The sequence below is a fragment of the Drosophila arizonae genome, chromosome 4 (genome assembly GCF_054131065.1).
Source record: "Drosophila arizonae isolate 15081-1271.41 chromosome 4, UAZ_ARI_1.0, whole genome shotgun sequence".
NCBI classification, from domain to species: domain Eukaryota; kingdom Metazoa; phylum Arthropoda; class Insecta; order Diptera; family Drosophilidae; genus Drosophila; species Drosophila arizonae.
This window is the reverse complement of record NC_142924.1, coordinates 24,595,138-24,607,515: the sequence shown is the minus strand read 5'-3', so window position 1 is coordinate 24,607,515 and position 12,378 is coordinate 24,595,138. Positions and strand designations below refer to the sequence as shown.

The window sequence follows — 12,378 nt, the reverse complement described above, 5'->3', positions numbered from 1 at the left end:
TGGCACTTAATACTTTTCATTTTCTTAGTCGAATAATTTTATAAGTTTAAATTTGATTCTTCTTAAATAGCCCTCAAATACATATATGCAAATACATACATATGTATATATGTAAGTCTGCACGCATAGCATCAAGCATTCCAGCCTTATACACGCGCTCATTTGTATGTGTGTATGTATGCACACATAAATGCGTACTCTAGCATATTCTAAGAATCTCGTTGCGATTGATTTGTCTTTGCATTGTTTTTGAATTTCCAGCCACCACTCTGGCTTTTCTTTGCTATGTGGCGTCATAACAATAATGTGATTTCGTTTTAACTTCTATTGATCGAAACGACGCGGTGGTGCTGTAGGCTGAAGCGCCGACGACCATTATTTTAGCTATTTTGACAAACATGCTGTTTGGGTTGGGTGCGAGTTCAAATCCCGCGGAAAACACTTTTTTGTAAATTGCAAATTTTTGTTATTTTAGCTTCTTTTAAATTTTTTTAAATTCATAAAAATGTTTCCTTTTGTATTATGAATATCTATTAAGCTTATTTATATGTACAAATGCATAAATAGATGGCTGACGCATATAAATGTCGCGATACGGGCACTGTAAATGCCGATTGCCACGCCCCTAGTGGCCGTCGACTCCTCAATTTTAGCCAGTTCTTAGAACGAGTAACCGGTTACCTAAATGCAAAATTTGAATTCTTACGCTCAAAAAATGTGAAAATTACAGGGTATTTTTCGATATGCCACGCCCCTAAAGAGGCATAAAAATTATTTTTGGGACATCGATAGAGGAGGCTACCAGTAACTTAACTATCCAAATTTGAAGCTTCTAGCTCTTAAATTGTAGGAGATATAAACTTTTGCGGTTTGCCACGCCCCCTATGGGCGGACATATATCTACCATAGCTCGTTGGACTTGGGTGATCAACCCGCGTATATATACCAAATTTCAGATCTCTAGCATCAATAGTGCCTAAAATATAGCAGAATTCGAAAAATCACTATATCTTCAGGTCCGATTTGCCACGCCCCTAAGGGACGTAGATATATAATTTTTTCACCCATCTTCATAGAATTAAAACATTAGCTTACGTGCAAAATTTCAGCATTCTAGGTTTATAACTTTAGGAGATACAGTTTTGTCCGATTTGCCACGCCCCTAATGGGCGGAGATATATCCGCCATAGCTTGTGATCTTGGGTGGTTGGCGCGGACCTACATACCAAATTTCAGCTTTCTAGCTCTTCAACAAACATGATTTCTGGTATATCGGAAAATGCATTTTCCGATTTGCCACGCCCCTAGTGGGCGGATCGGGAAAATTTTAACACTTTATAAATCGGAGATATACACGAGTATGTGTTCCAAATTTCAAGTCTCTAGCTTCAATAGCGCCGAAATAGATTGCGTTCATACGGACAGACGGACAGACGGACAGACGGACAGACGGACGGACAGCAAGACGGACATTGCACAAAACCAATATACTCATTTCACTTTCGTGAATGAGTCTAAAAATAAAGAAAGGAAAACGACTGAAATCGGGCCAAAGTCAAAGCAAACATTTCAATTTGCTTTCGGGCTGCCCCGTCTGCCAGAATCTCGAGTAATTACGAGGCATGTGCCTGGCCGAACAGCACAGCAGCTTTAGAGCTCTTTGAGTCGTGAAAAATTGAATTTATAACAAGCAAAAGTTGCATGTCCTTTGCTCCTTTCATCTCTTCCACTCATCCCACTCGCTCGCATGAACGGCGTATTCATCTGCGCGTTGACTTTATAGCAATTTAATGCGTCTCGTGTTGTTGTTGTTGCCTCCGTGATAAATGATATTGTGTTTTCCACGCTCAGGCAATCTACCATGGCTGAAGCGAGCACAAAACACAGCACGCGGTAATTTGTCTGGCCTTCATCAAATGATTCGGCGCTCATGACTCCGCCTCTTTCACACGTTGCCCAAAATCAAAATCACACACACAAGCACAAGTATCCACACAGGCACACACTCGCACACAGAGCAAAACAATTTGTAATGTAATTTGTTGAAATATGTATAAGCCAAATTTTAATGGCTAAGCCAAATATCTAATTTTTCATTTAAATCAAATTCAATTCAATTTGTTAAGCGGAAACGTGGATATGCACAAGGTTTTCGGAATCGTTCACAAAATGAAAATAAATACATTCAGGCTGAATTCTCTGCTTATTATGAGCATGGAGAATTGGTCTAAAGCTTGGGAAAATGGTAAAATATATATGGCTAACACCATTGTTTATATATATTCAACTGTAGATGGTTATTGTATGTGGATGATATAATGACATATAATGACAAGGGACTGATTATTAAAATTAATTAAATTATTAAATAATTAGTTATGTATAGACTGATTTATTTAAAATGAGTTAATATCTGTACGTTCATTAAACAAACGAATATAGTAATTGTTAATTAAGACTTAGTCAAAACGGAAAATATTAGTATAAATCATTTTCTATTGCCTATAATTGATTCATCTGCGGGTACCGATTAATTAGGATATAACTCATTCCTTGGAATGCTTGAAATGCTAGTAAAACGAATATATATATTTTTATTAATTACTATTAATGAATACATATATATTATATTATAACAATATACAAATGTTGAGAGAATAATAAAAACAAATATGCGAGTTTCAGTTAAGATGCACATTAAATAAAAGAATTGAATATAGCTTATAATAATCAAAATAAAATATAGGTTTACTTTTACTTAATTGTCAAGTAATTAGAATCCCCATTTTCACTTTAATATTTTTAATAACCTTTTCCAACATCGATTGCATATAGCTAGCTGAAGTCGACTGATCGGACTTTAAGAAATTTACAAATATTAAGTGACTTAAATTGAAAGTTTCCATTTGGCCATAATAAAAGGTATTAACGATTAGCGTTAAATACATTTTTCTGAAATACCTTTTTCTCTGCGAAGGAAAATTCCAATTAAAGTTTGGTAATTCCACATTATCTTTGTTGCTTTAAGTATCGATTGTGGAATGTCGCTGAACTCTGACATTCTTATCATGTAATGGATGCTGGACGACTCACATCATGCACATATTTCGGTCGCATATTAATTATGTTTTTGTCTGCTGACCATAAATTAATAACAAAGTAAACAACGGTGTCTGTGTGTGTGGGATTCTCTCAGTGGACATCAAATTAATGAGTTTGCTGAGCTTTATTAACTGACCTATGAAGCATTGCCATTTCGAATTATCGAAATTAAGAGATGCAGACGGAATATTAAGTTAAATGAACATTAGCTGTTGGCAGGCAGTGTAGGCCTGCGGCTGGCCTGGTTGGCTGGCTCTTCTTATTTGTCATGCACGCCCCGAACATGAAATTAAATCCAAATTGACTTTCGAATGCCTGCGGTGCAAATTGTAACAGCAACAACAACATCCACAAAGAAAGCTCACATCAGGACATGCCCACAGCCCGCAGCGCTCGGCCCGCAGCCCATGGCTCAAGGTCCTCAGTGGCTGGCAGTTTTCTTAAGCTTTGAATATATTTAATTTCTTTTTGTCGTCGTCTTTATTTAGCTTTTTAATCTCGTTGAGGTGCACTGAGGCATGTTCATCTCCATTCTCTGCTTCCTGTCAACTCCCCAGTTGACAATGATGCTGCTCCACACACATATGCAAATTGCAAATTGTTGCTCGCGCTGGAGCTGCGTCACCTTTGTTATTTTGATGCCAGCTTTTATGCTGACGCATATATGTAAATCATTGAATAGCAAAACACTTGCTTTTATAATGCACTAAAGCGTAAGCCCAAATGTATAAATCGTGTTTTTCGGACTCACCTGATCGACCCTTAGCTAAAGCGCCTTGCTGTCGCCGCTTTCCATTTCCTTGCGCTGCTCAATAGCCCGTCAAGAGCAGCTGAAATCGTCTTTATTTATTTCGCACCATTCAACAAACACAAACTAACAATTGGCTGACAGTCGTCCCCGCTCTGTGCCTTGTCCGAGATCCAATTCAGAATCCCCTGACAGTTTGACCTTTTGCATGCGCTCGTTCGCATTCCTTTCGAGCAGACAAATGGTCGCGTCATTCCGCGTCCCACCTCAACCCAAATAACCGAAGCTTCTGTTGTCCGCTTTCTGCACTCACCTTAAAAAAAAAAAAAAAAAACGTTGATTTCGCATTCATAAATATTTCTGTAACATTTTCCTTGAATTAATTTCTCGTCTCCATCTGTCGGCCACTATCTCTCTCTCTCTCTCTCTCTCTCTCTCTCTCTCTCTTTCTCTCTCTCTCTCTCTCTCTCTCTCTCTCTCTGTCCCAATTTTCTCTCGTCTCTAATTTAATATAGAATTGAGGGCTAAGTAAATTAAATTTATATATATATATATATATACATACATATACATGTACATATACATAACAAATTAGAAGGCTACGACTAGACCATTCCTCTGCTAGACTATGAGATCCCCTGAACCCTTCAATTGACTAGTATTTCAATAATACTTCGATTTGTCAGCTTGCACAAGAATCAACATATGCACGCATACTCACGCATGAGACTGCAATCAGTGATGCCAGTTTAGCCCATTTCCGGATCTACCTAGATCTGCCCTATTTGAAAATGGTCTGTTGGCCTATTGATAATAAATTCTTGAAAAAAGAGGAAGACTATGAGGAAGTCCCAGTCCGTAAGAGGAGAGACTGTGTCCTATGCCTTCGAATAATTATTTTATTAATGAACATAAGCTAAATAGCTTATCAACTTTTATAATATATGTATATATATATTCTTGAACAACGGAATGATTTAACTATACGTGTTTCTTTGCCTACATATATGTAGTATTTGTTTGTATGTTTGTCTGTATATGTGTCTGTCAAACTGTCCATCTCACGTTGTGTCTCTCCGTCTGTCTGCCTAAGAAAAGCAAGCAATAACCACAAAGGATCATCAGTATACAATACATACATATATGCAGCAGTATTCACTTGGTATTCATAAACGAAGCTAGAAGCTGGTAAAACGAAGCTAGAAGGCTTATAGCAGCAGAGATAGTTTCCATTGGTCACTTCAAATTCCACTGAAACGACGCCTACCTGGCACCGGGCCTAACATTTGACGCGACTCAGGTTCGCCCTATATAAAGGGCTGGAGCTGCAGCATTTCTTCAGTCTTCAGTCAGGCCTGGTGCGAGGGAGTCGTGCAGCGCAGTGAAATAAGGTGGGTGATCGTTCAGCAAAGCATCAAAGGGGAAATACTCAGGAGAAATACTAAGAAGAAAAGCCTTAACGAAATACTTAGGGGAAATTAATATTATAACAAAACGGAAGATTCCAACAAGTACACCAAAATACTCTGGCTCCCAAGATGTAGGATACAAGATTTTATAACTTATTTTCAATAACCAAGAAACGGGACTATTTATCAATTTTAAGATATTCACGAGCATGCCCACAACTTTGAGTCTCTAGCAGGTATATCTTCAGAGATCAACGCATTCACACGAACATACAGACGGAACGAAGAGACGCCAGGGCGAAATTGATCAGCACGTCGCCTTAATTAAGAATATGTCTACTTGACCTTCTTTTGATCTTACATACAATAAGCAAATCCTCGATATACCATTTTCAATGGGTCCACGGTATAAAGAAATATATAAATAATTATAATAAGTTTAAAAATGTTTAAGAATTAATTATGTTCATAAGGAAATCACGCGGCAAAAATTAAAATTGTCGTTATTCAATTTTATTAATCATCAGAATAAATTTCGAGTTTTTCTTTTTCGTGCATGACATTAATTAATACAAAATAAAATTTACAGCTTGTGGCATTTATTGGAATTAATTATTAAAATTGAAATTCATAAAATTTTATTTGCCATCTGACGAATATATTGAATTATATCATTTAACGAGGAATCACACAATCATTGGCTGAATAAATCATATTAGCGCAAATGTAGATTAAATTTTCCATTTAAGGGTTTGCCTCATTGCTTGCCAAGTAACCTTACGAGATAATTTAAACATTTAAAGTCCCCATGGCTGAATTTAACCGCTAAACTTCAGCCGCTTTATTCTTCATGACCCTCGACGTTTATCGCATAATTTTGCCTCGTTTTTTCTCACCCAAGACAGCTTTAGCTGAAGCTGGATCCTCGTTACACTCATCGCTTTGCCCTTCTGTTGGCTTGTTAAATATTAACGCAATTTCACTTTGGCCAATTACACTGCAACCCATCCGCGTCCACACTCGCAATCGCATTCGTATTCGCATCCGCATCCGCATTTCCTTCCATATTCACACTTGGATTCTGCGTTCGCAATTTTATGCAAATATTAATATAACTGTGCAAGTCAAGCCACTAGTGGCCAACCAAGCCGTTTCTCGAAACGCATTGCTCTTACATTTCAGGAATCGAGGGAAAAGTTTTTATGGTAAATATTTTATATTTGTTTTCGAAATCGATGAGCAAAGGTTGCTCGTTAAATTCGCCAAAAGCATACAATTTGCATGCAAATTCAAATATCTTATTCGTCTCTAATTTTTGTGTGCCCATTTATTTATTTAGCGCACCTGAGGTCGGTCGTCCCTTTGCAACGGTCAAGTCAATAATCCAAGCAGACTTGTTTGACAGCGACCAAGTCGACAAGCCCAACAGCAACAACAGTAAGCTCCGCCCGTCTGTTCAAATGCAAACATGAACCGCTATTTGCGCACGGGTTCACCGTGCGAAAGGTGAAAGTCCGAAAAAGAATTTGCAAGCCAATACAAACAATGAATCGATAAAAAAACAAATTTGCTTTCGTTTAGAATTACCTTAAAATGCAATTGATGTTGTACTTAGAATTAAATTCAATTTCAAATATCAACTGAATTTTCTATTTGAACGACTTCGATTAATTGCGCCCACATGCGATATATCGATAAGACATTACGATAGCGATCAGCTGTGATCTAGTCAAATACCAAAAAATACCTAAATCTACCAAACAGATGTGTTCCGCAGTTTGTTGTTGTTTCTGCGCTTTGTTTTCGTCAACTAGTGGACTTCGCCCTTGCATCGCGCTTTGTTTTCAATTACCGGCTTCAATAGAAAAGAATGTTTCGATTAAAAGTAAATACAAGTCATTTTGCCGCCGCTGCGGCTGCGACGCGGCATGCCACAACAACCACGACGCACGGCACTCATTACCAATACTTGCAAAACTCAAAGTTGCCAACGCTCTACTTTCAACGCTCTCTGCCCCGGTTGCCAATACCGCTGCTGGAAAAGACCTGTGAACGCTTTCTGGCCTCCGTGCAGCCCATACTCACTCCTGATGAGCACCGAGAGACGCAACAAGTGGTCGAAGAGTTTCGCCAAGGCATCGGCATGGAGCTGCATGCGAAGCTGAAGCAGCGCGATGCAGCCAACAAGCACACCAGTTACATCTCGCAGCCCTGGTTCGATATGTACCTCTCCGATCGAGCCCCGCTGCCGCTCAACTACAATCCGCTGCTTGTTATGCGTGGCGACCCGCGACCTGAGTACCAGCCACAGGTGACGCGAGCCACGAATCTAATAATTAGCTCACTTCGCTTCTGGCGATCGCTACAAGCCAATAATCTGGAGCCTGAGGTTTATCATATGAATCCGAAGAAGACCGACACGGACAATTATCGTCGCTGGATGGCCGTGGCGCCCAAGGCCTTTGCCACGTACGCTTCGTATGCCTTCAAGGCCTTTCCCCTGGACATGAGCCAATACAGCCGTCTGTTTGGCACCAGCCGCATTCCAAAGCTGGGCAAGGATGAGCTGGTGCAATCGCCGGAATCCAAGCACATTCTTGTCATGCGACGCGGAAACATGTATGCCATGAATGTACTCGACACCAGCGGCTACATTGAGAGCCCCAGCGTAATACTGGGTCGCCTAAAGAGCATTCTTGAAACGGATTCGCAACGCGAGCCAGCCAAAGTGCCGTTGGGTGTGCTCACCACCTCGCAACGCGATGAGTGGGCTCAGACGCGAGAACATCTAATAAGCAATCCCAAGAACGCTGATCTCTTGCAGCGTGAGGTGGATGCGGCACTGTTCTGCCTTTGTCTGGACTCTGAAGAAGATGGCCTCTTTAACGAGGCTGACCCTGTGCCCATGCTAAAGCACCAGCTGGCGGGCAAGGCAACGAATCGGTAAGTAGTTATCTTACACTGCCGGATACAGTTTTAATACCCATTCCTCCTCATATTCCAGCTGGTTTGACAAATCCATATCTCTGCTGATCAGCGCCGACGGCGTCACTGCCCTAAATTTTGAGCACTCTTGGGGCGATGGCGTCGCTGTGCTGCGCTACTTCAACGAGATCTACAGAGACATGCTGAAGCAGCCATTCGTGTCGGAGGCCACTCCCCATACGCCAGCTCATGGCGATAGTATGAATGTCCGTCCGCTGAACTTTGAAATCGACGACCGAACTAAAGCAGCAGTGGAAGCCGCTTATGCCAAAAATGCCACCATCGTTGATAGCCTGGACATGAACTATCTGCAATACAGGCAGCTCAACAAAGGCACCTGCAAGCAACATGGCCTGAGTCCGGATTCCATCATACAGCTCTCTTTTCAGCTGGCCTATCGGCAGGCATTTGATCGCTATGTGGGCACCTACGAGTCCTGCAGCACTTCAGCGTTTCGGCATGGCCGAACCGAGACAATGCGGCCTTGCACAATGGCGACCAAAGGCTTCTGCGAGGCAGTGCTGCAGCCAGCACAAAAGCAGCTCAGCGCCGGGGAACTGCGCGCCATGATTGATAGGTGCAGCCGCGTGCACGGCCAGCTTACCAAGGAAGCCGCAATGGGTCAGGGCTTTGATCGCCATTTGTTTGCTCTAAGGCACACGGCACAGCTGGAGGGGCTGCCGCAACCGGCGCTATTCGAGACTGAAGCCTACAAACGCATCAACTATAATATAATAAGCACCTCCACGCTGGGCACCGACACTGTGGTCGCCGGCTCCTTCGGCCCCGTAGTCAAGGATGGCTTCGGCGTAGGGTTCGTAAATTCTCACGTTTCTTTCGTTCAGTCTATCTTTAACTGTTTTTCCATTTTTGCAGCTACTCCATTCAAAACGATTTTGCAGGCGCTATTGTGACCTCATATAAGAATCAGGCTGATGGCAAGAAGTTTATTGAAAGCCTGGAATCGGCATTTGATCAAATATGCGCTATAATTGAGCGCAGCAGCAGAGCTGTAAAAGTGGAGCAAAGGAACTAAATGCTCACAATGGGAGATAAGTGTCCCCAGAAAGTGAAAATTAAGATGTCAAGATTTGAAGGGTTGGTCAAAAAGGGTTTAATTTATTACGAAGGTGTTTGATTTGCAATACCTTATTCCAAGCTATGCAATTTTATTGGTAAAACCAAAAAACATATAGCTTTGCATTTGGGTTTAAATTTCTTTTATGTAAATAGAATAATTTAATTTATTTTGGTCGGAGTTCTATAAATAAACCCGTTTTCTATTCTCAGTCAGATATTCGCTTTAATTAGAGCGTTTGTCGTAGATATTTAGTATGCAAAACTTTCCCGCCTACAATTTCCCATTCTTGTTTCATCAGCACCTTCGTTTGCTATGCAAAAGCACAAAGTGGGCGGGGTCGCTGATTGGGGCTCTGACGAAAGCAGAGAACCCAAAACTTGTGACGACTGTCAAGTTGCCATCTGATTTGTACCCATTCCGAGGCCATTCCACACGCCAGGCCGTGTTTCCCGACAAAGTTTATCAAAATATTGCTGTTGGCAACCGCAATGAACCCGACTCCCGTCACGCCGACAACTCCAGCCCTGGGGCCAGGCCCCGCGCCACCTTTGCTACCATGTCGCTGTCGTTAAATGCGCTGACATTATCAGTTGATTTATCGCCAATTTTGTTGCCAACTGCCTTTCAAGCAAACGCATATAAATATGCCGCGGAAAATACATAAACAAAATTTGCTCATGGGGTATCACGATGGGCAACAATTTTTATGCCGCCACTGTGGCTGGGTCCAAAGACTCATGGAAGGGGAGCGACGGGTAATTCTCTAGCCGAGCAACCTACTTTGAAGGCGTAGTTAAAATTAATTAACTCGCTTAACTGTTGACTGCCTTTGCTTTTTCTTACACTCTTCTCTCAGCTGCTAGACGAGTATATGCATTTCTCTTGGTAAGCTACTCCAGTGTTATCCATGTAATATTAATGAAAATATTCATATTATTCCTTCTATCCCTAAATATGCTGGGCATTCTTCAGTGAATATGTTGCCACTGAAATACTTTTACATTTTTATTTACCATATAAAATTCGGATTACACTGTTATCATATAATGCTTAATGTACAGATATATTAGATACATGTATTCTCGTCCGATGTGTATAAATTGTAAGGTTTTTAGTCTGAATATTTTTAACAGGCTATAGCTAACTAGTAAACCAAATCTGTTTAACTATACAAATGCGAGAATTTCTATTTATTTATCGGACAACTAGTGCTCCGTATAACTATATCTATCACATTATCTGACATCAATATCACATCATCAAGGGTATTCATAAAATTGCTTTGCAAACTCGTTTTTCTAGAAAGTCATTAATTATTTTTTTAATAATATTAAAATATATTAAAGGTCATCTAATCTCAATTATCACAGGGTATTAGCTATCATCATACAAATTTCTGCATTTCTTTTGTGTGTTAATTTTACTTGTAATTTTGAGTTGATGTATGACAAGAGTATTTCATGGTCTTTTTTTCCCGAACTTTAATGAGATACATTTAAAATATAGCAGCTGCTGGCAGGGGAAATGAAACTGGCTGCAACTCATTAAAAGGACACTTCCTGTGTATATGTGTGTGTGTTTGTGTGTGTGGCAACAATTAAAAACGCATTAAAGTGGCAAGGCTTCAGCATCAGCTGGGCCAAGTAGCTGAGCTGAAGAGCTTCGACACACACACACATATATGTATATATGATTATACGAGTGTGTGTATTATAAATGTGCGGCCGCACATTGGATTTTATATAACGCATTAAATTATTCAAAATGGGTGCGAACTCTGCGAATGGCTGTCCAGGCCAAGACAAGCTGGCGCCATAGTTCTGCCACGAGTTGAGCGGCCGCAGGCAGTTCATAACGCATACGACATGTGGTACATAGTCGCAAGGCGTAACGTGCTCGGCTTCGCTGATGAGTTGAGTTGAGTTGAACTGAGTCGCGTGTGAAGAAGATAGATTTATGTTGTTGCCAGCTGATCTGGCAGCCTCTCATACCCTATAATCAATAGCTGTGGCCATAATTGAATATTAATTTCCAATTTTATACACAACAGCGCGCACAGCTCGCTTGTGCGTCTCATTAGCTACGGCAGGAGCGGCGACTCCTTAAAATCTGTGGCTGCTACGCAAAACTTTTTGCCCTTGCCACGGCTGATTTATGTTTTTGGCATTTCCCCTGTGTGTGTGGTGGGGTGTGGGAGGCGTGTTTTGTTTGGCAATTTAAACACTTGACGCCTAAACTCACTCCTCAATTGGTGCCTGCAAACGCCACAGATTCCTGCTAGCAGTGGCGAGCGGACCGCAGCAACCGCAAACCACATTTCCATGGCCCTTTACATCCATGTTTTTATATTCGTTAATTAATTTAGTAGAGCATATTGGTATTATAGAAAGCCTGTCTTGGTGTCCACATATCTATAATGAGTCTGTATGACATTTCATATTAGCGTTACAGACTGTCTTTCATAAAATATGTATATTCTATACTATAAACTATATTCTATACTCTGTTTGAGGTAGATTCTCTATTTCCAAATGAATGAAAAAAAGCAATAAGCATAACTGCTTCAGGCATCTTGATCAATTTCACACCAGCATTTGTTAAATTATGCATTCTCATTACTGCATTCGTTAAATTATGCATTCTCATTACTGCGGACCTCCTACCTAGATAATCCTATAGATCATTAGTTACTATGTAACCCACAGCAAAAGCAGCTCAACACGATACAACTCTCTTTTTAAATAAATTTCCTGAGCGAGTATTATGCAGTCGGTCGAGCTTACAAATCCGATTTAATTTTGCTTTCTTAGCTTGACGCTGCTAGATTTTGGTGAATCTCGAATCAGCGACAAGTTGTGCGCTCGAGGCATCAGCCAATTAATATGAAAATCAGTCAAGTCATTTATTCGACCACATAAATTAAATGGCTATTTCCCCCGGTCCCCGCCCCCACAATTAATTGCCTGGACATGGGCCACACGTGGCAAGTAAACTTCGGCCCACACTGAGTGCAGCTGCCGAGGCCAGACGCTCATCTACAAATTATGTTAATT

The 12,378-nt window shown here is 40.7% G+C and overlaps 1 protein-coding gene across 1 annotated transcript; it reads left to right on the top strand.

Annotated features, from left to right (window-relative positions):
- Positions 1-7,014: 7,014 nt before the first annotated feature.
- Positions 7,015-9,537, top strand: CPT2 (Carnitine palmitoyltransferase 2). The gene is made up of 3 exons (XM_018008818.2): positions 7,015-8,202; positions 8,264-9,058; positions 9,121-9,537. The coding sequence occupies exons 1-3, from the start codon at positions 7,130-7,132 to the stop codon at positions 9,278-9,280; spliced, it is 2,028 nt and encodes a 675-aa protein (XP_017864307.1). The 5' UTR covers positions 7,015-7,129; the 3' UTR covers positions 9,281-9,537.
- The last annotated feature ends 2,841 nt before the right edge of the window (positions 9,538-12,378 follow it).

What these genes read in the sequence shown, in the direction of transcription:
- CPT2 (XM_018008818.2), top strand. Translation starts at nt 7,130, where the DNA reads ATGTTTCGATTAAAAGTAAATACAAGTCATTTTGCCGCCGCTGCGGCT. An exon ending in GCGGGCAAGGCAACGAATCG is followed by an intron (nt 8,203 to 8,263) that starts GTAAGTAGTTAT and finishes CTCATATTCCAG; the next exon opens with CTGGTTTGACAAATCCATAT. An exon ending in AAGGATGGCTTCGGCGTAGG is followed by an intron (nt 9,059 to 9,120) that starts GTTCGTAAATTC and finishes CCATTTTTGCAG; the next exon opens with CTACTCCATTCAAAACGATT.